The sequence below is a fragment of the Thamnophis elegans genome, chromosome 12 (assembly GCF_009769535.1).
Source record: "Thamnophis elegans isolate rThaEle1 chromosome 12, rThaEle1.pri, whole genome shotgun sequence".
Classification (NCBI taxonomy): Eukaryota; Metazoa; Chordata; class Lepidosauria; order Squamata; family Colubridae; genus Thamnophis; species Thamnophis elegans.
Window position 1 is genome coordinate 25,023,916 of NC_045552.1, and position 25,000 is coordinate 25,048,915.

Consider the following 25,000-nt stretch of genomic DNA (forward strand, 5'->3'; position numbering starts at 1 on the left):
GTTAAGGAAGACTTAGAACAATACCGGTTATCACCATGTTTTTAAAAGATTCCTTTAAACTGAAAGGGGTTAAGGGCTTGTTTTAGGTTTAAATAATCTTCTCTGGCCATCTGAGTTGGATATTCTCTCTCCCTGCTGCCTATACAGAAAAGAGTGCTGGCTAAGGATTTCTGGAAGTTGAAGTTCATACATCTTCAAGTGGCCAAGATTAAGAAACGCTATATAGATCAGGGGTGTCAAACTTGTGTCGTCACGGCATTGCCACGTGTCGCATTGTGACTTTTTTCCCCTTTGCTAAACCGGACGTGGGCGTGGCCAGCAGGTGATGCATCTGACCCACTGGCCATGAGTTTGATAACCCTGGTATAGGGAATAGCAGTTTGCAGGACTTAAAAACAGATCAAATGATATTAAAATCATACCACCACTATTCTGCAAGTACTGGGATTTAGTAGCTCTTAATGTCTCTTTGTGCATACAGTCCCCTGTGGAGGAAACATGACCGCCCAAAATGGAACGATCTACTCCCCTGGCTTTCCCAATCAGTATCCCAATTCCCAGGACTGCACGTGGATATTTGTGGTGTCTTCCGGATATGGCATCTACCTCAACTTTACCCTGCTGCAAACAGAGCCATACAATGACTTCATCACTGTCTGGTGAGTGGGATTGGGAGCTGAGGGCTCCCTCTGAGCCCAGCTTTTTCAGTAGGTGTTGCTATAACCCTGTCATAGCTATGTTCTCTTTACCCTTATTACATGACAGCAGATTTGGACAGTGTGGAGGTTGGGGAGGAACATGGGCCAGTCCTGCAGTCTGGGGGAGGCTCCGACAAGGGCTCTGTGTCAGAGTCAGAGATGGGGCCAGAGCCGTATGCCAGTTATCAGCTTCAGAGTCAGACATCAGCGGGAGCCTGTTCCCAGAGCTGTCAGATGAAGGGAACAACTAAAGAACAGGGGTCTTTAGTTGGAATAAGGCCAGAGGTGGATGATGAATGGCCCCTCCCAGAGGAAATAAAAGAGGAGCGAAAGGGGAGTGGAATTTGCTGGAGACAATTAGTTTGCTTAATTAGCCTGTGATTCTCCGAGGCTCCTGGCCAAGTTTTGCAGATATCGGCCTCCCAGCTCTCCAAGCCAGATAAGGTCTGTGACTGTAAATCCTCCCTGGAAAGACTTTGCTGGATGTGAATGAGCAGAATTCACAGGCACTTAATAAAAGGGTTTTTTGTCAGGACCAAGCTTTGCTTCTTGGAAAGCCTCTGTCAGAACAACATTACTGACAGTGGCAGTAATGAAATTGCTTGATTTGGAAAATGGATATCATGGAGAAACTTGGAAAGATGTCCTGTTGTCAATATACAACAGTTATTGTCTACTCTCATTTCCATGGCTCTGAGGTCCAGTGGGGATCCTCCAACCTCTAGATCAGAAATCCAGAAGAAGAAGCAAGCTTGTGACCAGAGAAGGACCAAGGTCTGAATAGGAAGAGCTGCAGCGTTGATTTCACATTGAAGATTTGTATTGTGTTACTTATTTTCTGTGCTGGATTATGCTAATAGCCTTTCAGTCATAAAGTCTTTCCATTATTTAGTGGTTAGAAACCATTTTGCATAGCAAAAGCTGAGTGGCAATGCTGGAATGCTTTTTACAGTCAAATTTAAAATAGGCATTTTGTATTTTTTTCATTAGTTACAATTTATTGCAAACTAAAATTATTTGAAAAGGTTAAGTACAGTATATGTAAGTATGTACAAATTCTTTTTTCCCCATTAACTGTGTTTCTAGACTGGGAATCGAGACATCTTCAAGTGCATAGCTAGGCAAATATTCCAAATAAAATAAGAAAGAAAATAGGAAAGGTGGCTTGTATAGGTCTTGTGGCCTGTGAGCAGATCAGGAGAACTTTGAGTCAGATTGACTCACTGGGAGTATCTGATTGGCTTTCCAAGCATAATCTGGCTCTTGCATCAAGAGGATTGTCAGACCTTTTAAAAGTCTCAGATGGAATTGTCTTCAGCCAACAACCTGGGTCAGCAACCTATGGCTCTGGAGCCGCATGTGGCTCTTTCATCTCTCGGCTGCAGCTCCCTGTTGCTCAAAATACACCAATGTGTGATACCTGCCAGCACACGATTTATTGAGCTTTTCAACCCCTGGTAGGCCAACCATGGATAGATCCAAGAAAAGAAAAGTTTCAGAAGAAAACAGAACCTTTAATTCAACTACATATGCTAGTTCTGTGGCCGCTCAGGAAATAATCAGGCATGGGAAGGATTTTGTGGCTCCCAGTGTTTTTTTTTTTTTCTGTGGGAAATGGGTTCAAATGGCTCTGAGTGTTTAAGGTTGCCGACCCCTGATCTGGTTGGTGTACAAACTCTGATCCATAATGCTCCCATTCTTAACCATGTTTTTTCTGTTACTCTTTTGTATTTCTTTCCCTTTCTCTTCAGGGATGGTTCTCAAGAGACAGCTCCCCAGTTGGGGGTTTTCACAGGACACTCAGTGAAGAAAGCCACCCAGAGCTCTTCCAACCATGCTCTGATGAAGTTTCATAGTGATGCGGCCAATGGAGGCCTCTTTGTCATCCATTTCCATGGTGTGTACAGCTCACTGGGGTGCAAGGGTTTGTTGTCATGCTTGCTTTGTAACCTTTTGCATGCAGCAACGATGGTTCAATTAGATATTCCTTACGTATTCAACTAAGGTTTATCAGGTGCCTTCTCTGCCATACCACTGTGCCTGATGTAACATAAAAACCACTAATTTGGACCAGTAAGTAGCCCTTGTCCCTCTGATTGGGTTTGCAGAGGATGCTTAATCAATTTGATTAGAAGCCGAAGGCTGCATGCATTGATTATTGTTAAGATTAGAGATGTTTTTTTTGTAGCTTAACTCTGCCCTACTGAATTAGTTTGAGATCCCAGGTATTGTGCAAATCAAGCAAATGGGTTAATTCGATAATCAAGTTGTGTGAACAGTGCCACGAAGAAATTCAAACACTGAGTGAACAGCTGTGTAGTTGGCATAACCAAGAAGTAAGAAACGTTTTTGATTTACAAAATAAAAAGAATATATTTCTTCTGAAAAAAAAATACCATTGAGAGCCAATGAATCTTCAAAATGTTGAACCACGGAAGGTTACAAAAAGGAGAAAATTGGTTTCCCCATCACCACCCAGGGAGCAGGTTCCGTTTGTTGTGGAATTGATTTTCCAGAGATTCAGCTTCTTGCTTCTTTCTTTGTTCATTATTTATTTACTCATCCATTCAATTTATATGGCCACCTATCACAACAAATTATTCCAACTTTGGCCGAGGATCTGTAATACAAAGATATATATTAAAGTCCCATAGCTAGGGATTTGGTACTCTCATGCACTTAATTTATTTCTTTTCTCTTCCCAGCCTATCAACTTTCTAAGTGCCAACCCCCAACTATGGTCCCTAATGCTGAAATCATCACTGAAAATGAGGATTACAATATAGGTATTGCATGCATGATTTTGCTAGTGTTTTCTCTGGATGTAGACAGGTGGTATAAATCACAGAAGGATAGTGTTCTCACCATTCCCACCCCAGTCCTAGTTCAATGTCTGAAATAGGCACCCATAACTTATTTGCAATAAATAAGTAAATATTTTTTCCTGTTCTTACCACACAAGGTTCAGCATCTTAGCACATTGGAGGCTGTACTCCTTATTTATTGTAAGTGCCAGGAATCTATTGGATGGACCTAGAATCACATTAAAGAGAACACACAACAACTGCATTCACCCTTGCTCTTCTATCACTGTCTTTACCTGCTGTGGCTAAGAGGAGGAAGATTGTGCAGCTTAAAATGAAAATCAGGGTTAGCTTTTATAAGAAACTTACTTGAGGAGTGAATGCTTCAATCCAGGAAGACATTAGAACCGGCACATTAAATTGTGTCGTTCCTCATATGATTGTAATCCACAAAGCCCCTCTTGAGACATGCTCAACTCCTGGCAATAATATGAGAGATATTCAGAGCAGCTGTTTGCCATTGGGTTGTTTTTGTTTTTTTCAAATTTCCTGCAGTAGTTTTTTTTTTTTCAAATGTTCTGGACTTACAACCCTTGGATGTTCTGGTGGTCTCCCTTCCAGTTACAATACTAACCAGGTACTAGTTTAATTAGCTCTTGGGGGGGATCAGTTGATATTAAGGTAGTTCATCCCTGATTTTGCAGCTAAAATGACTCATCCCTGATTTGAAATCTTGGTTTGCATGTCAAAGGTGGGATGGATTTTCAGCGTTCCATTTTGCTTAAAAGAAAGCTATCCTCACTTCCAGACTTGCTCTTGAATGATAGCTGTGGGACCAGAATACAACAACACCTTCACTCTTAGACAAGCAGAAAATTAACAAGACAGGATGAACTTTTCAGCCTTTCAGTCTTAAAAAAAAGGTAGTTTGGATATAAAAAATAAATGTTACCCACCAGTCAAAATTCTCGCATTGCATTTAGTGGCAAGTAAGTGTAGATAAGGTTCACAGTGGCTCAGTGACTAAGACACTGAGCTTGTCGATCAGAAAGGTCAGCAGTTCGGCGTTGCGAATCCTAGCACCGAGTGAGTGCCTGTGACTTGTCCCAGCTTCTACCAACCTAGCAGTTTGAAAGCATGTAAAAAAATGCAAGTAGAAAAATAAGGACCACCTTTGGTGGGAAGGTAACAGCGTTCTGTGCGCCTTTGGCATTTAGTCATGCCGGCCACATGACCACAGAGACGTCTTCGGACAGCACTGGCTCTTCGGCCTTGAAACAGAGATGAGCACCACCCCTAGAGTCAGAAATGACTAGAACATATGTGTGAGGGGAACCTTTACCTTTATGTTTACCTGAAAAATGACTGTATATTCTAAATATGTCCACTTACATTCATCAGGGTAGATTTTTACTTGTACACCAGATGTGTACAGAGTTTAAAAGATTTGAAAGATTAATGAGGATAAGGGGATAACTGGAAGTGATTCACAAGAGAATACCGGTAGCAGATGACACGGCTTTTCTGATGTGTAGTGCTACACGCCAGGGAGAAATATTGCAAAGTGATTCAGCTAAAGATTTCTCCCTAATGACACCACCAAGTATGCTGCAAAGATATCAGATAAAAATGTGCCAGAGTATGAAGCAGTGATAGGGCCTATGCACTGCCCCCCACTCCACCCCCTACTTCCCTTGACATGTCTTTTGGCTAATTCAAATCACTAACGCTTTAAAGTAGTGTTTACAACTTTGGCAATTTTAAGATTATAGCCATCAATTTGCCAGCTGGGGAATTCTGGAAGTTAAAGTCCATACCGTTGAGAAACATTACTCTAAAGTCATTTTCTGGACCATGAGACAAAAGATACATGCCTTCATTTAATAGCAGATGGTCCTTCCCATTTGGCAAGATGACAATTCGGGAATGGCAGTTTTAGTCCACATGCTTTTTCCTCTCCCCTTACTTGAATTAACTTTATAGAATTCTGATCTCCTTCCTCACATCTACTTCACTTGTAATCATGATCCATCCGATGAGCCTTGTTCAAAATATGTCCTTTTGTACTCTTAGAACACGCCTGGATTCCTCTTTGTTCCTTTTCTTAGGTGATATTATTAGGTATCAATGTCTTCCTGGTTTCACCTTGGTTGGAAATGAGATCTTGACATGCAGGCTTGGTACCCACCTCCAGTTCGAAGGCCCTCCCCCAACTTGTGAAGGTCAGTGACTTTGATGGAAATGCGAAAAAACCCAGAATTCATGGCAGAGAGTAAATAATACAGTGTAAGGATATCTTGCTATTTAATACTGAATATACAAGACAGACAAATATATTAAGACCTATGCTGTGGACACCTAGAAAAGGTGTCAAAAAAGACTGCTCCTATAAAAAATAATATAGATGATGATGTTGATGATTGTTGTTGTTTTTTTTTATTGCCAAAAAATAAATCAGTCTGCATCACCAGCTTCTAAAGGAGAACCAGGCTTTAGTCTAGAAAGAGAACCTAAAGTAAACATGGCAAAGGTGCCACAAGAGATCATTTTGATTGCATCGCATAGTTTATATTTGCAAATGATATTTTTTTTTGCAGAAGCAATGTGACAATCCATTTCATATTCACAAACCCAGTATAGACAAGGAGGAGCATCTGTGAGGCCTATGAATACTAAGTTTTAAAAGGTCCTGAGATAGTCATGGAAGCAAAGTCTATTGCTAAGTAGAGGAAGTTGTGGCCCGCCAGCAGCCAGCGGAGCTGGCAGCTGATTCCGACAGTGAGGAGGTTGGGGAGGAACATGGGCCAATCCTGGAGTCTGGGGAAGGCTCTGATGAGGGCTCTGCATCAGAGACAGAGAGGGGGCCAGAGCCGTATGCCAGTTATCAGCTGCCTTCAGAGTCAGACATCAGTGAGGCAGACGAACAGCTGAAGCCTGTTCCCAATGTGCGCATGTGCAGAGTTGTCGGACAAAGGGAACAGCTAAATAACAGGGGGCGATTTGGGAATAAGGCCACAGACGGACAATGAATGACCCCCCCCCAGAGGAAATAAAAGAGGAGCGAAAGGGGATTGGAGTTTGCAGGGGACAATTATTTCGCTTAATTGGTTCGTGACTTTCCGAGACTCCTTACCAAGTTTTGCAGCTCTCCAAGCCAGAGAAGGTCTGTGACTATAAATTCTCCTTGGAAAGACTTTGCTGGATATGAATGAGCAGAATTCACTAAAAATTAATAGAAGGGGTTTTTGTCAGGACAACGAGTTTGGTTCATGCTCTTGGGAAGCCTCGGTCAGAACAGATGTAACAAAACAGTTTCTCCCAGTTAAATAGTCAAATAGGTGATGGGAAAGACTTCAAATAGAGCCCTAGTGAACTAGTGTAAGCCAAAACAGGCAATCTTTACCAATCTGCGGAATAACCTCCAGAATTTACTAGCCTTCCATTCTGAGAATTCAATCTCATTGGAGATCTGCCAGATGAGTTAGCCAGATTCCTCTATTTTCTGATCCCAGTTAACAGCTCTATGACTAATTTTCTTTCACAATGACATAGAGTGACACTCTTTGCTTTGCTTTTTTTTGTGTGTGTGTGTGTCAATCAGTTCACTGTCCAATGAATGACGTCCTCCGCGACTCCACAGGAGTGATCCTAAGCCCATCCTTCACAGGCAGCTATCCTCACTTCCAGACTTGCTCTTGGATGATAGCAGTGGAACCAGAGTACAACATCACCTTCACTGTGGAATATTTCTTGAGTGAGAAGAAGTATGATGAGTTTGGGATATTTGATGGTGAGTCATAAAGATTAGGTGGTTTTGGAGATGAGATGGGGTGGGGGTGGGGGTAATTACCAGAAAGACTGCTTAAACTACATACCATATTTTTCGGAGTATAAGACGCACCTCCCCCCCCCCAAAAGAGGGTGCGTCTTATACACTGAATGTAGCCCCACCCATTAGCCCCAACCCTTTGGCCTCTGCTTCCCAGAAATTTACTTCCTTGCAGCAAACAGGGAAAATGGGGCTTGCAGAGGCTGCGATAGTCTATAGCAATCCCTGCAGCCTGAAACAGCTGATGATTGGCAGTCCCAAGCTGAAATTGAAAGTGAAACTTGCTGTTTGGTCCACAAAGCAAATTGCTGGGATGCAGAAGCAGATTTTTTTTTCTTGTGCTAATCAGGCTGTTTGTTGTTTGCTGCAAGGAGATAAGTCAATAACTACAAAAGCCTATAGAATATTCAAATTATTAGACTTATTTTTTAAACTTCTTTACTATTGTTCTAGATAACAAAATGAAGAAGCTTTTTAAAACTAAATGCTTGATCTGAAGAGGCCCAGTGCTATTGGATCTTCTTTTAAATAGCAGAAAATAACATATACTTCCAGAAAGCACATCAATTTTAACAGCATCTGTACAAGTATAGTCTGAAATGTAACGCTACAAACAGTGTATGTTGTCTGTACTGTTTGCTGTTTGTTGCAAGGAGGCAAATTGCTGGAAGGCAGATATTTTTCCCTTGTTTTACTCCCCAAAAGCTAAGTGCGTCTTATACTTCAGAGCATCTTATACTCCGAAAAATATGGTAGTTTCTTTTAGGAGTGAAAGGTGGTGCAGAGGAAACAGGGCAGGACTCAGATTGCAGTACTGTAGCTACTAGAATTCGGCCCAGTGGGAAAGAAAAAGCAACTGATAGAGGAGACTATTGGTAGCTCAGGGTTGAAATGAGAGGTCCTTATCCAAACTAGTGATATCATCAGTGCTGGAGAAAACAATATCAGGTGGCCAGTATTATTAATCATGAATTATATGATTGGTAGCATCATGCATTAGGCTATTCCTCCATGGATAAGACCTCAATTGCCCTGGGGAGAGGAAAATACATTATAAGCTTATAGAATGATAAAATGTCTTGCAAAGACTAAATAAAACATTTTTTTTCTGATTCCATGTTGCTAAAAGACACAGTTACTCATTTAATGTGATAAGACATTAGAAAAGAACATATTATTTCACCTTCTGCATATTTAACTTTGGAGAGTCCCTGCCAGAGCACCTAGTTTAGTAGGCTGTAAACTTTAATGTGAAGTGCCTTTCTTCAGCCTTACAAGCAATTATGCCCTCTTCCTTCATCTTTTTCCCTTTCATGTTGAAGAAAACTGCATTTAGTCTTCAAGGTCCTTCTTTCCAGATTCTCCCCAACAAATGATTACCGTATCTTCCAAATCGTGGTCTCTTGCTGAGCCCTTTGTTAACTTCCCTAGATCAATTTATTCATAATTAGGAAGATTGATTAGGAAGGATTCCTCTGTCAGTCACTGTTATAACTAGGACAGCTGAAAGAAACATCTGCCTTCAGCATTTCTGAATTCTAGGGTTTGGAAACTTGTAAGAAAAGAAGGAAGGCTGTTGCAATCATCTCTGCTCTCTGGACTTCTATATAACCTTCCCCGACTCCATAGCCCCTCCCCCGCCCAGATATATTTAATCAGAACCAGCTTTACCCCAACCAGAGTAGTCTTGGGTTTGTGGGGATTGTCACCTAGCAGAATTGGTAGTGAATTGGAAAATTCCTCACTGGGTAGATTTGTACAACTTTCATTGGGCTAAGTGCAAAATGATGCTTTGAATGTCATGACACAAGCCTTTCTCCAACATGGCCCAAAGCCAGGTAAAAAGAACTTTACAAGTGAATGTGTGTGAACATGTAAATAAATCTAAATAGTATATACAATTAATGTGATTGTCAAGAGTTAGTCTATCTTATCCCAACCTTTCTTACCAGGGTCCTTGCTGCAGAAATTAAATAAGAGGAGATTCTGCTAGTGCTTCTGAGTTAGCCCCAAAAGTATGAGTTATAAGGACAGGAAATAAACAACTAAGAAGAAATAAATGGATTCTCACAATTCTTTGAGCAGGTTTTTCTTTCTTAATCTCTATTATTTTAAGACGTGTGGACTTCAGTTCCTAGAATTCACCAGCTGATATTCTGGAGGAATATTGAACTTGAAATCCACATATCTTAAAGTTGATGATGTTAAGAAATACTGTACCAGAGACTGCATACATTAAGAAATTTGGGGATAAATATCAAACCACATTGTTTCATGCACAGTCACATAGGAATTTCATTCACCAAGCAGGTTGAGACAGATAGATCTCACTGGCTTGGAAGTTTGTGACAGCCCCCCTCCCCAAATGTGGCAGGCTATAGATCTGTGATGGCCAATCTATGGCACGCATGCCAGAAGTGGCACACAGAGTCCTCGCTATGGGCACTTGTGCTATCGCCAGCTGCTCTTCTGCTTTCCAGCATGTGCATATGTGCCAGCCAGCTGGTCTTCACACAGACTAGAGCACCGGAAACCTGAACACAGCTGGCACATGCACAGGCAGGAAACCTGCACAGAAGCATGTGCACAAGCACCATGCACAAAGTGCACACTTCCAATTCTGAACCAGTAGCAAAGGCAAGAGAAAGCCATTACTGGTGCTCATGCATGTGTGTATGTGCACCGAGCACCTGGTCTTCAGGTTTCTGGCATGCACGCACACATGCATGAGCACCAGTAATGGTTTTCTCTTACCTTTACTACCGGTTCAAAACCGGGAGCATGCACATGCACACAGTTGCTTCACCCGTGCACGGTGCTTCTGTGCATGCGCAGAAACTTCTGTGCCTGCGCAGAAACGTCTGTGCATGCGCAGAAACTTCTGTGCCTGCACAGAGTGTCAGTGATGACATCTGGGCAGGTGTGTGGAGCCGCTACTGGTTCACCCAAACTGGGACGAACTGGCAGAATACCACCTCTGGCAAGCACATGTTCCAATTTGGGTATTCGGTGCTGAAAAGGTTTGATATCCCAGCTATAGAGTATCTTGGGCTTGGATACTGTTGGGTTCTGTATATTCTAAAGGAACTGAAGAGAGTGTTGACCCTTTCAAGCTTTGGCTCAATCCAATTAAGGCTTTTCATGGGCTCATGCTCTCCTTTTCTGCTGTTTCTACAGGGTCTTCAGGTCAAAGTCCACTCTTACTGTCCCTAAGTGGAAATTACTCTGCACCGCTGCTGGTGACCAGTTCAGGAAACAGAGCCTATCTCCACTGGTCCTCTGATCATGCCTACAGCAGGAAGGGTTTCCGCATCCGATATTCTGGTGAGTAGGGTGCGCAAAAGAAGGCTAATCATCGTTGCATAAAGAAGCAGGGGTAAGCTTTATTTTAAAATGCTCCTTCTTGACTAACTTTTTTGGTCTTCTAAGACTAGAAATGCATCTCATTATTTTTCCCATAGAAAAATTACCCAACCTGTTTGGCTTTTTTTTAAAAAAATTGTTTGCTTTGCTTTTGTTGTTTAATTAATTCCTTCCTTTCGCCCACCCTTTCGGTCACTGAGTACGAAGTCCTGGATTAATGCAATTTGCCTCTGAATAAACATGAACCAAATTGTGCTGTAAATTGAATCTCATTCGGGGTTACGGCTTGCACTTTTTGTAGTAATTAATTTAGCGAAGGTATTTATTATTAATTATAGCTGTATTGAGAAAGAATGCACCATGCTAATCTCGAAGTAATACTATGGTGTGTAAAACCAAAAGCCGTTATTTATTGCAGGCACGCTAATTTTGTTGGCAACTGTTTAATTTTATAAACACTGCAATCCAGCTTTTCAGTTCACCATAAAACTTTTCGCGTTGTGGATCCTATTTTCTTAAAGTGAGAATCGCTGAATGAGAAATAAGATGGTTTATTGCAATATGGCTCAATAGAGGTTATTGTTATTTAGGCGACTAATCCTTGCTTACACAACTAAATCGTCAACAAGTATTTTTCTGGGAGAAATTGTTATTGTCATAGGAACTTATTTTGATCATTTGATCTAAAATGCAGTGTTGGTTTATAACTGGGAACCATTCTTTCATGGTCATATGGAGATGACATAACTGTGAAATAATTATAGGTACTATACCAAAAGATTCTTGGATGACACTTAGAAAATCTGTGAATTGACAAAATTTCCATCTGTCAATTCAAAAGGCCACACTGCTTGAATTCTCACATATCTTATGCTGATACATTATGACATCCTAGATTCTTGGGAAAAACTTAGAATAGAATATAGAATAACAGAATTGAAAGGGACCTTGGAGGTCTTCTAGTCCAACTCCCTGCTCAGGCAGGAAACTCTACACCACTTCAAATGGCTATCCAACATCTTCTTAAAAACTTCCAGTGTTGGAGCATTCACAACTTCTGGAGGCAAGTTGTTCCACCGATTAATTGTTCTTACTGTCAGGAAATTTCTCCTCAGTTCTAAATTGCTTCTCTCGATTAGTTTGATGCTAAAAACTGACTACTGTGACTTCACATTGTGCTGAAGAGATAATAATAATAATGATACAAGTAGTCCTCGATTTGTGACCACATTTGAGCCCTAAATTTCCATTAAGTGAGTCAATTGTTAAGTGAACTTTGCCCCATTTTATGATCTTTCTTGCCACAGTTCTTAATTGAATCACTGCAGTGGTTAAGTTAGTGCCATGGTTGTTAAGTGAATCTGGCTTGACCATTGACTTTGCTTGTCAGAAGGTCGCAAAAGCAGTCACGTGACCCTGGGACACTGCAACCGTCATAAATGTGAGTCAGTTGCTCAGTGTCTAAATTTTGATCACATAAACTATGGGTATGCTATATCGGTCATAAATATGAAAAATGGTCATAAGTCACTTCATTGCCGTAGTAACTTTGAACCAGTGGTGGGTTGAAGGTGGTACGCCCTGGTATGGGTGTAGCACCGGATACCGTTCCGGTACAGTGTTCCGAAGGCTCCACCGTCCGCCTGAGCTCCTTACCAGTGTTTAAAGGCTTCTGCACTTGCATGGCACATATAGTGCCTGAGCAATGCTCCGCAGAGCAGCTGGAGCGTCGTGGAGGCGCTAAAATGCATGTGTGCACTGCGCACATCCATGAGGATGCCGTCGGGCCCATTCCAACCGTAACGTTTGGAACGGGATTTGAAACATTCACTACTGAATGTTGATGTTGATTTTATTTATATGCCGCCCTTTTCCCCCGAAGGGGACTCAGGGCGGCTCACAACTCAACCAGGGAAGGGGGATACAAACAGAAAATTAAAACGACACAAAAACAATACATAATTTAAAATACACAACAGTCATACCAATTTGAGCCGGGGGCAATAGTTCTTTAGCCCCAGGCCTGTCTGAACAGCCAGGTTTTAAGGGCTTTGCGGAAGGCCTGGAGGGTGGTGAGGGTTCAAATCTCCACGGGGAGTTCGTTCCAGAGGGTCGGAGCAGCCACAGAGAAGGCTCTCCTCTGGGTAATCGCCAGTCGACACTGGCCGGCGGATGGAATTCGGAGGAGGCCTAATCTGTGGAATCTAATCGGTCTAGTGGAGGTAATTGGCAGCAGGCGGTCTCTCAAGTACCCAGGTCCAATACCATGAAGGGCTTTATAAGTGACGACTAGCACCTTGAAGCGTATCCGGAGACCAATAGGCAGCCAGTGCAGCTTGCGGAGCATAGGTGTTACGTGGGTGAACCGAGGTGCACCCACGATCGCTCGTGCGGCTGCATTCTGGACAAGCTGAAGTCACCGAATGCTCTTCAAGGGCTGCCCCATGTAGAGCACGTTGCAGTAGTCCAGTCTAGAGGTCACAAGGGCGCGAGTGACTGTTGTGAGGGCCTCCCGGTTCAGGTAGGGACACAACTGGTGCACCAGGCGAACCTGGGCAAATGCCCCCCTGGTCACAGCCGACAAGTGGTGTTCAAAAGTCAGCTGTGGGTCCAGGAGGACTCCCAAATTGTGAACCCTGTCTGAGGGGCGTATTGTTTGACCCCCCAGCCTGAGAGATGGAACACTTGGCCAATTAGTACTGCTTTGAACAGTCACTAAATGAACTGTTGTAAGTTGAGGACTACCTGTACTAGATGGCAGTTGAGGAAGGCTGATACATAGATTAGTGGCAATTCATAACATGACTGCATTAATTTCCCTAAATCTGACATATGAATTCAAGTCATACATGCAGATTTAAAATATACAACATATTTCCATACACCAGATGTAGCAAATAGTGGAGTTTCCTATTATCATTTGAATGCTGGAATTTCAAGCTAACATATTTTAGCACTGCTAAGGTTGAGGAATGCTGCTCTACATTTATTAAAAAAACATTAAAGTGGAGGAAATGAGAAAAGTTGATCTTTGCTTCTTATTACTCATATTTGTTTCCCAACCGTTGCCACAAAAAAACCCACTAAAAATGCATTTTAAAAAATGTGAATTACATTTTTTTCTTGCCTACACCCACTTGGATCCTGAATATTTGTGTAACTTAAAGTGCCTTCCATGAACTAAACTAAACTTAATCCATAAAATTGCAATCAAAGAACCATAAGATTGAGTTCTGGAACTGTTTTTCAGAAAGAAGAAGAAAATATCAAATTGTGTTTAAATGGAACAAAGAGAAAAAAGTTAATAGGAAAAATATGGAAGATTTATATATATTATATCTTTCTTTCTTTCTTTCTTTCTTTTCTCTTTACTTATTTTCTATCTTTCTGGTTTTTATGTATTTTTCCATACTGATTTTTTTTAAAGTGCAATAAAACAATCACAATCAACAGATGTCTTAAATACTGTTCATAAAAGTTAGGAGCTTCCTGCCCCATTGTTTTTGGAAAAAGACTTGTCTATCATTTTTGGCATGGCCTCAGAGAAGAAGCTGCTATGGAAAATTTCATAAACAGACACAGAACAGTATTTGAATCTATTTTTCATTTCTTTTGCATTTACTACCTTTGTGTGATGAAAGAAGAACCTGTCATAATTCTTCTGAATTTCCCAGAAGAGAAATAGCAATCATTTCACCATTAACATTTTAATGGTGGATGGTTTATCCTGGTCCCGATTCCATATGAACTTTAATTATTCCACCTTTATCAAAGCCATTACGAAAGGTTTGGCAAAGAGTCCATCAAAATTAAATAAGCCATTCTTGGAATAAAGTAATTTTTTAATTACTTAATGAAAAGCAATCAAAATTGAGGCAGGGACATGCCTAAACTTGTCATAAATACATTAATGGTGTTATTCTGTAAATGAATGAATTAATATTTAATTGGAAGAAATTATCTTTTGATTTTTTTTTTTTTGCTGAGTGAACAAGAGCAACTTTATTCCACTGAGATTTTTGTGGCTTGCTTTATGATTGCAGTTTGCTTTTTAGAGTCCCAAATTATTTGCACTCCTGAAGGGTTAGAGAGCCAAAAGATTGAGAAATATAGAGAAAGAATAGGAGAATTTATAGATTTAGTTTTTAAATGTAATAACATAAAGGTAAAATGATGTATTGGTTTTGACTCACAGCAGAATTAGATGAGAGCTACCCCAAAAGTGGTTCTGTGATCGCATGTTTTGGTTCACTCTCAGCTGATTGTTGGAGCTACCGGTTCACCCAAACTGATCTGAACCGGCTGAATCTCACTCCTGCTTATAGTGAAGGATTCTGGGATTTGTAGTTCTGCAATATCTGGAGCGCTTCAAATTGCATATTTCTAACATTATTTTAAATGGAAATTGAAATTCTTTTAAGTCAAACTCGATGATGTATTTTTGGGGGAACAGTATGGAAGGGATGTGAGATAGAATTGAATAGAATTGAATTCTTCATTGGCCAAGTGTGATTAGACACACAAGGGATTTGTCTTTGGTGCAGATGCTCTCAGTCAGTGGTTGTTTCCAGATCCCGGTGCAATTGGTACGGTGCAACGGGGCCGGGCGTCCACCACATAAACGTGCACAGCATGCATGCAAACACACGCAGCGTGTGCATGGGTACTTACTGCCCGTGATGCTCCATATGCTCCATATCCGTACGCTCCGTGCATGTGTGCGGAAGCCCCAAACAGCTCAAATACAGGTAAGGAGTGCGGACGGGCAGGTGGGCCTTCCAGAGCATCATACCGGAATGGTACATAAGGAGAATAAAATACATTCTTCAAGAATCATAAGGTACAACACTTAGGGATAGCCAAGGTTACTAATAAGCTATCAAATCGTACTAGTAAACAAATAAAACAATATAAATTTTAAAGATACAAGCAACATGGTTATATTCATAAGTGGGAAGAGATAAATACTAGCAAGGAAGAGAAGAATAATAGTAATACAGTCTTAGAAAATTATTTGATAGTGTTGTGGGAATTAGTTCTAAGCAGAGTGATGCCATTCAGGGGGAGGGGGAGATCTCTTACAGGAATGCTTTTTGAACTTCCCAATTTAACCCCTAGTACTGGAATTTCCTGGTGGCTTTTCCATCCATGTACAGAAGAGATCTAATGCACTTTATGAGATTAGCCAAGGAGAGTAAAGTGTAGCTAAGGATGAAACTTCTTTGGGGATCTGATTGAAAGATCATCAGAACAGCTGCTGAGGGGAACTTTTTGGAAGAAAGTGAGATCAGAGTAGTGGATCTTTTATGGAGGCAATAGTGAACATTTGTGGAAAATAGAGGACCTTGGGGTAATTTTAAGTAAAAGAGAAATGCCAGGGGTGACCCTCATAGTTCTGTGACTTCGTCTTCTCCAGAACTTCCATCAAAATGCCATTTTAAGTCCATAACTTCACTCCAATCTCTTTTCACAATTGTTAATAATAGTTTGATTTGGTTCAATATAATCAGCATCCCATAGCCTGCAGTAAGGCTATATATCATCTAATAATATTATTACAAGTAATGTGTGTTACATTTATGGCTGAAATGGCGACTTTCATTATATAGCTGGACTGTAAAGGTATGAGAGTATGCATGTGTATGTCTAAATTGAACATTGGGGGGTGGGGGGGAGGAAAAATCTGTGTTGGATAAAACTTAAAGATCCATAGTCAAAATATCATTAAGAAGTCAACTCTGGTTATATGAATGCTTCTGTTTAGCCCTATTCATTTATACCATGTTTTAAGGCAGCTTCCTGCAATCTGGTGCCCTCCAAATGTGCTAACCAACAGTCAGGGTAGTAGAGAATTCTGGGAACTGTAATCCAGCCCATCCGGAGTGCACCAAGTTGAAGGAGGCTGTGTTGGTAAGTAAGAAAAGATGAAAAAGACAGATTGGATCTGTAACGTAAATCAACTATTGGGAGAAAACTCAGCATTTTTTGGAGACAGAAGTAAGGATAACAAACCAGTGGAAAGTTTTTGCGGTGAATTTGAGAAGGCAGGGTTTTTTGAGAACAGAAGCTACAGTGTGATGTCTGATGTCTGAAGGCCTTAAATACCCTGTTTCCCTGAAAAAAACCCTCCCCAGATAATAAGCCCAATCGGGATTTTGAGCGCATGCGCTAAAATAAGCCCTCCCCCCAAAATACTGCAACACAACAGCAGCCATGAGGTGACCACGCTCTCCACCTCCTGCACCTCAAAAATAATAAGACCTCCCTGAAAATAAGACCAAGTGCTTATTTCGGGGGGTCAAAAGAAAATAAGACCATGTCTTATTTTGGGGGGAACACGGTAACATGTCTTAGACACTGGACTCTTAATTATTCTAGATTAAATTATTATTCATACTATTATTCCTGTATTTTTTGGAGTATAAGATGCACCAAGGTTTTGAAGAGGCAATTAAAAAAAAAAGTTTCTGCACTCTGCAAACCTCCCAAAAATGGCCCGTTTTTTGCAAAAACGGCTTCATTTTTTTCAAAAAAAAAAGGGCATGAATAACCCTTAGGAGGCTTGTAGAATGTTCCTTGGGGGAGTAAAAATGAGCAAAAAATAAAAAGGGCATTAGGAAACTTATAGAGTGCTGTGGGGGGGGGGGCAAAATTGAGCAAAAATGGGCTGTCTTTTGCTCATTTCTGCCCTCCCCAGCCGTCAGGAGCTCTCTGAAAGCCTCCTACAAGCTATGCATGGTCATTTTGGTGAAAGGAGCAGGGTTTCAGGAGGCAAAAAATGCTGTATTCAGTGTAAAAGATGCACCCAGATTTTCAGACTCTTTTTTGAGGAAAAGGGGTGCATCTTATATTCCGAAAAATACAGTACCTTCCATGATTCCTACAAATATGAACTTCACCTGTCGGCACCTTCAGCCATATCTATGCTAACTGGGAAACTATGAGAGCTATGGTCCATCCATTTTGAGGTGGTATGAGAAGAAGAAGCTGGTTTAATGTATGAATGTGAGCTGTGCCTTTGGGTCTGGTTTATTACCAAAGGCATAGTGTTAAATCTCAGTGGCATGGAGGGTGACGTGCCAAGGATTTGCAGCTGAGTTTTGAAGGAGTGGAGGTGAGCAAAGCCATTTCTCTTCACTTGTAATTGTTCCATGCTTCTGAGTATATGCATATGTATGTTTTCCTCCCACTTGTCTAGCCCCTTATTGCAGCCTCCCTCCGGCACCTCTCCATGGCTCTATCCTCAGCCACTCCGGCCTGCAGCCAGAAAGCACCATTTGGTTTGGTTGTGACGCCGGCTACCGCCTTGTTGGCCACAGCTTTTCAACATGTTCGAGACACCCCCAAGGCTACCACCACTGGAACAAAGCCATTCCTCTCTGTCAAGGTATGCAGGATCAAACAACAACTGTATACTTCCCGCTGTTTATGTAAACATTTATCCCATCCCAGTGGTGAAATTCAAAATTTTTCCCTACCACTTCTGTGAGTGTGGCTTGGTGGGTGTGGCTTGATGGGGGGGGGGTCATGTAACTGGGTGGGCATGGCCAATTTTTAAAAACATTTTTAGCATTTTTAATTACCAGTTCTCCTAAACCGGTAGTTAAAAAACATTTTTAAAAGTTTTTTTTTAAGTTCCAATGATCAACTGTGTGATAATTGGAACTTTTTAAAAACGTTTTTTAGCATTTTTAAACTACAGGAGAACCGGTAGTTTAAAAATGCTTAAAAAAATGATCAGCTGTGTGACAATCAGCTTCATGATCTTGAAACTTTTTAAAAACTTTTTAAAACATTTTTTTACTACCAGTTTGGGCGAACCGGTAGCATTTTACCCTGCCCCACTCTGTCTTTTTGACAGTACTCTACTGCAACAGGCTGGGTGTTACAATAATAAAAAAGGGCTGGCTATCCTAATATCCAAAATGTTGCATAAATTTTATATGTCCCCAATATTAGAGTTTAACTCAGGCAAGACTGTTTTTCTCTTTCTCTGTATTGGAATAGACAGATGGGTTGGGTTTTTTTCTCTTTCTGTTATTTTTGCATCTGTTCTGACATATTCATTGGTTCTATATTATGTTAGTTGAGTGGATTACTTGACCATTCATTGGACTGTGCATCTAATTTCCAATGGCCTCTGTCACAATGATATTTGGCATCAGAAACATTTGTTTTCTAATTGGTGGGGATGGGGATGAATAAAGCTATGTTTTCAAAATTGTTACAAGGATCTGACTGAGACTTCCTGAGACAGTACAAAGCACCCGCTTAGTCCCAAAAAAACCCTTCTTTTTATTTCAATGCCTGTGAATTATGGTCATTCACTGCCCGTAATGAGTCACAAATAGTTTGTAAAAAATCTGAAGAAGTCTGCCAAAGTCTTTCGCAATAAGACTGATAAGCACCTACCTTTACCTCCCTTGAAATGCTGCCGAAGACCTAATTGCCAATTATCTTGGTAAGTCCACATGGAGCACAGAGTCAAAATGGAGCTTCAGAATATAAACTGACCAGAATGAACAAAGTTGCTTCCTGCAAAGGCTCACGTGCCTTTGCTCCTCCTTTATGTCTTATGGGAGGGGCCAATCATCTCCAAGCCTTATTCCTAAATTGCCCCTTTTGTCTTAACTGTTCTTGCCTTCTGGCAGCTCTGCGCATGTGCGCACTGGGAATTGGCTCTCTAAGTTTCTCTTCCTCGCTGATGTCCGACTCTGGAGACTCCAGAGGCACCAAATAACTACCAGATGCCCGTGGCCCCATCTCTGCCTCCGATGCACAGCCCTCATCAAAGCCTTCCCCAGATTCCAGGACTGGTCCATGTTCCACCCCAACCTCCTCACTGTCTGACTCTACTGCCAGCTCCTCAGGCTCGCGCCGGACCACAACAAAAACTACCCATCAAATGGAAACCTAAAGCTAACCTCAGTACAAAACTTTGGCTATAGCCCAAAAGAGTTCTTAGTTATTCCTTGGAGTCTTCCAAAATGGAGCAGATTTAAGCTAGTATTTAACTGTCACCTGGTGAACTTTGCACCATTTATCTGAGCAGAGCAGAGCTATGCAAGTCTTACTAACAATAGCCCTTTCTCCTTGAAAGAGGAGAACTAAGGAGGGAAGAGAGATCTGATGAAAGAAGCAGTTCAGCCTAGTCAGCACACCTGAAGTTTCCATGGCAACTATAATTTTCAAAACCCACCAGAAGCCTCACATTAAAACCCACCAGTGCAATATGTCTCTACTTGCAAAGGCAGGAATTAATTATCATTGTCTTCTGGAATGAAGAGTCAGCTAATTTTCCTGGGTGGAACCCAGGGCATCCAAGAGATACAATGGATGCCCTGGATTAATAATTAAAGAGTGCCAATAGAAGAAAATGTCTGTAGCTGAAGGTTGAAGGACTCTTGGTGCTCCCTGAGCTTTGCTTGCAGATATTTCGCTACCCAACCAGGTAACATCTTCAGCAAACCACCAAGCTCAGAGAACACCAAGGACTCCATAATTAAAGAGTTTTCAGCATCATGCAGATATTGCTTTGAAAAATGAGGAAAGTTTTAGCAGAGTTTCCTGTAGAGGTAACAAATATAGGATGGCGCATTTCATTTATTTTGCTTTATTAGCTGCTGCACTAAGTGAAGGGAATGAGAAGCACATTTTGCTCATTGGAAGTAGAACTTGGTGGTCTGCAGCAACTTGAATTTGATTGTTCTCTTCCTGAAAGGTCTTTGAGTGTCTCTCAGCCTACTGACTACTCATAGGTCCCATTTCTTCATGGTTTGGTACTGAAATATTAAACAATTGCTATGTATCTTGATATATACACCTTTGCACTAATATCAGTTTCTTCATAAAATAAATGAATGGATAAAATGTTTGATGAGCCATGGTTATTTTTTATTTTATTTTAAAGGTTCCCACAATTGCTTGGAGAATAAAGAACCAAGTCCCTGGTTTATGACACATGGACAACCTCAGAGGCATTAGCATGAGTGTTAGAGATGCAAACAACCAGGGCATTTCTACTCAACCTTTAGGATTTCAGTATTTATAGTCACAATTACATCTGGTATCCTGTTCAGGAACATTAGATCAGCACAGCACACAGCAGAGCAATATAGGGCTGGAAGGGACCTCGGAGGTCAACTAATCCAACCCCCTGCTCCAGCAGGAGACTTTATTTCAACTGGATTATTTTGGTGCCTCTAACAGAGGAAAATTACCAGAAAGGAGAAGAAGTTTACTAGGACAAGGCTGCCATGCAGAGGAAGGCACAGATAGTTCTAGATTTATGACCACAATTGAGCCCACATTTTTGGTTGCTAGGCAAGAGCACTGTTAAGTGAGTTTCACCACATTTTACTCAATCCATGACATCTCCTGGCTCTAAGAGTCATGTGCAGACTAATTTAGATCATATATTTTTTTCTGAAAAAAACAAAATGGTTGTGGTTCTCTTGGAAGAGTTAGCCATAAATCCCGACTCACAAAATACAGCATCTGGGTTCACAAACCAGATCAACCATATTTTGTCTTAGGCCTGTCTGTGAACCCCATAATTATGCATATAACCCGCCCACGCATATAACCCGCGACGAGTAAGAGAGAAGGGAAACAGCTGAGATGGGGGGGAAGAAACGGAGAAACAAGCCTGCGCAAGCTGGGGAAGAGGAAAGGAACGGAGGAGAAGGAAACAGCTGAGATCGGGGTGGGGGAAGAAACGGAGAAACAAGCCTGCGCAAGCTGGGGAAGAGGAAAGGAACGGAGGAGAAGGAAACAGCTGAGATCGGGGTGGGGGAAGAAACGGAGAAACAAGCCTGCGCAAGCTGGGGAAGAGGAAAGGAACGGAGGAGAAGGAAACAGCTGAGATCGGGGTGGGGGAAGAAACGGAGAAACAAGCCTGTGCAAGCCTCCGATCGTGTAAAATATCTTCCGTATACCCCGCCCACGCATATAACCCGCAGGGGGGCGCTGTGCATGTGAAAACCGCATATAACCCGCGGGTTTTATGGGTGAAAATACGGTAATTATTTTCCCCCTTTAAAAATTATATCCAGATGCACGCCTTCTTTCCCCAAACATATCACACTGCTCAAACCAGAGACGTGAGGTGCTACTTGCTGCAAATACCCTAATGATTAATCTGGGACCTGGCAGGGTTGAATAAAGCTGAAAGAACATTCCCTGTAACCTCTCCCCACCATCGAAATCCAGGCTCTGATGGGAAGACAGACGGGGAAAGGGGAAAGATAAAGATCAGAGATTGTCTGATTAGACTTACTTAAGCTTCATTTAGAGCAGATTCATTTGCAATAATAGCCTTGCTCCTTGGGGTTCAGTAAGGCAGAATGATTTGTTCAAGTTCCTGGTAACTAGCCAGCCTCCCCTCCCCCCCCATTTCTTTTTCCAAAACAGACTTCTTTGCTCTTTTATTGCTTCCATTGACCTCTAGCCATTCTTTGTCTTAGCATCTCTCAGGAACCTGCTTCCTCTGATTCTTTAAACAGTGGCTGCTTTCAGGTTTTCACAATCAGATTTAAAGTTCTTTGCTGCCCTTGTAAACTCATTCTATGCTGCGGGAGTCAGGGTCTTAAAGAACTGGCAAATCATTGGGTTTAATTCTGGATGTTTTTCATCAAACAGGATCATTGAAATATATTAATGCTAAGAAACATGGAGTAGCATCAAACATTCCCGGCAAATCTTTGTCAAAAGTCATGTAGAATAGAATAGAATAGAATAGAATAGAATAACAGAGTTGGAACCTTGGAGGTCTTCTAGTCCAACTCCCTGCCTAGACAGGAAGCCCTATACCACTTCAGACAAATGGTTATCTAATCTCTTCTTCCAGTGTTGGAACATTCACAACTTCTGGAGGCAAGATGTTTCACTGATTAATTGTTCTAACTGTCAGGAAATTTCTCCTAAGTTCTAAGTTGCTTCTCTCCTTGATTAGTTTCCACCCATTGCTTCTTGTTCTACCCTCAAGTGCCTTGGAGAATAGTTTGACTCCCTCTTCTTTGTGGCAACCCCAGAGATATCGGAACACTGCTATCATATCTCCCCTAGTCCTTCTTTTCATTAAACTAGACATACCCAGTTCCTGCAACCGTTCTTCATATGTTTTAGTCTCCAGTCCCCTAATAATCTTTGTGGCTCTTCTTTGCACTCTTTCTAGAGTCTCCAAATTTTTTCTACATCGTGGCGACCAAAACTGAATGCAGGATTCCAAGTGTGGCCTTACCAAGGCATTATAAAGTGGTATTAACACTTCACGTGATCTTGATTTTCTCCATGTTTATGCAGCCTATAACTGTGTTGGCTTTTTTGGCAGCTGTTGCACACTGCTGGCTCATATTTAAATGGTTGTCCACTAGGACTCCAAGATCCCTCTCACAGTTATAGCTGGAGTCCTTCTTAAGGATTGGTTGTTTTGCAGCTATTCAAAATTAGTTTCTGGAAGATTCTCAGTCCTCCAGGTCATGGTTGTCCCAAAAGTGGTTTTTCAAAAGGCAACTGGGCTCTTTGTTTTTCCTTGAAGACATTTTGTTTCTCATCCAATAAGCTTCTTCCATTTTGACTGAATGGCAGAGGATGGAAGGATTTAAATTCTTAATGACCAGTCATCTGGTTGTAAACTGAAGAAGCTTCTTGGATAAGAAACAAAACATCTTCTAGGAAAAATGAAGTCCAATTGTCTTTTAGAAAAAGTGCTTTTGGGACATTCAAAACCAGAAAGGCCACACTCCCAACCATTGTAAATGGTCACCATGGTTACAGGACCACAAGTTATATGGGCCAGGCTTTGACACCAGTTCTATGGTTCTGCACTGTCAGAGTTTGCAGCAATCCAACCAGCACACAAAAGTAAATGAACTCAGCAGGACTCAATTATGTATAAGAAACTGGTTTATATATAATATAACACAGAAAGCATGTGTACAATATCCAAGTAGGTTTTTCCAATGTGGTAGAGAGTAGTAGCAAATACAAAATGGAAGCAGAAAATGGAAGCAAGATAATGGAAGCAAGCAAGAGACAAACTGAGCTGAGCAAGACTTCTACTTGCTCTTTATATATACAACAGTTAAGTTGAGCCACGCCCAGACTCCAAACTGGCTCATATGGCCCCATACAACAAATACTATGTCTCAATTAGTAAACAGTCCCTATGGGTTGACCTGTTGCTATGATCATTCCAGTCTATGAACACTGACACCCAGCCATATAACAGCAATTTGCAATATTTTTTGCTGCTATTTGGCAAAACCCACAATTAAATGTTTGGGTTCACTTAATGACTGCCATGAAAAAGGCTAGAAAATTCCTTCCAGTCACATGGGTACCTTGACTTACAACCACAGTATTTTAGGACTGCAATTATGGGCCCAATTTTGTTCATAAATTGAGGACTACCTGTAATGATATGTTCCTTTAATTTGAACATTTTACATTTTGCTGATGCCTTCCTGTTTTGTCCAATCTCCTTTAATTGCATTCTGGAGCTGATAAATGCCAGCATCTACATAGCTAAATTTAACTTAAAATGCCAATTTTTTTAAATGGATGACTATAAACCCTAATACAAAAATAAATAGCAAAATATCCTATTCTTCTTTAATAATCCAAGTGATCATGTTGAGTCCCTCTGCATCCCTATTGGGTGATGCTCCCAAATTATCCTCTTAAATCGCCAATCTAATCTGTAAAATAACAGATGTTCTGTTTCATTGCTATAAAGATTCTATCATGCCATATTCTTCAAAAGGATGCTAAATGCTCCAAATTAGAATGTTGTTTGGATGCAAAAGTGCACAAGAGATGTTTCCATCTTGTTTGATGAACCATTTGCCTAAATCCAAGGACTTGTAACTGAGTCCATTCCTGCCTGACCATCTGTGCTAGAAGCAAAGTAGGTGGAAGTCAAGGGCCTTCTCAAGTTATTTAATTAGCTTTTGGGCAAATTGCAACTGGCCTGAGCAGAACCACATTAGGACTAACTAGGCTGTATATTGGCATAGGAGTCATAGAAATTATCCAGATGAAGATTGCTGCAAGATTTTAAATGCAAGCAAGCCAGATGTTTAAAGACAGTTAAGATAAAATGCACCTTTTCTGACTAATACAGTATATTTTATAAAAAGACATAAGTTGTTGATTTATATATCTATCTTCTATCTATCTGTCACTAATCTAATTATTTCTATCTATTTCTATATGTCTGTCCATCTGTTCATCCATCCATCCATCCATCCAACCAACCAACCAACCAACCAACCATCAACTAACTAACTAACTAACTATCTATC

The 25,000-nt window shown here is 41.1% G+C and overlaps 1 protein-coding gene across 1 annotated transcript in view; it reads left to right on the plus strand.

Annotated features, from left to right (window-relative positions):
- The window catches only part of CSMD2 (CUB and Sushi multiple domains 2), a 735,331-nt gene that overhangs the window by 633,535 nt on the left and 76,796 nt on the right, over nucleotides 1–25,000 (plus strand). The window contains exons 42-48 of the mRNA XM_032227842.1: nucleotides 482–659; nucleotides 2,450–2,595; nucleotides 3,404–3,484; nucleotides 5,611–5,724; nucleotides 7,104–7,292; nucleotides 10,509–10,655; nucleotides 17,893–18,081. Coding sequence (XP_032083733.1) covers nucleotides 482–659; nucleotides 2,450–2,595; nucleotides 3,404–3,484; nucleotides 5,611–5,724; nucleotides 7,104–7,292; nucleotides 10,509–10,655; nucleotides 17,893–18,081 — 1,044 coding nt within the window. The remainder of the gene's footprint in view (nucleotides 1–481; nucleotides 660–2,449; nucleotides 2,596–3,403; nucleotides 3,485–5,610; nucleotides 5,725–7,103; nucleotides 7,293–10,508; nucleotides 10,656–17,892; nucleotides 18,082–25,000) is intronic.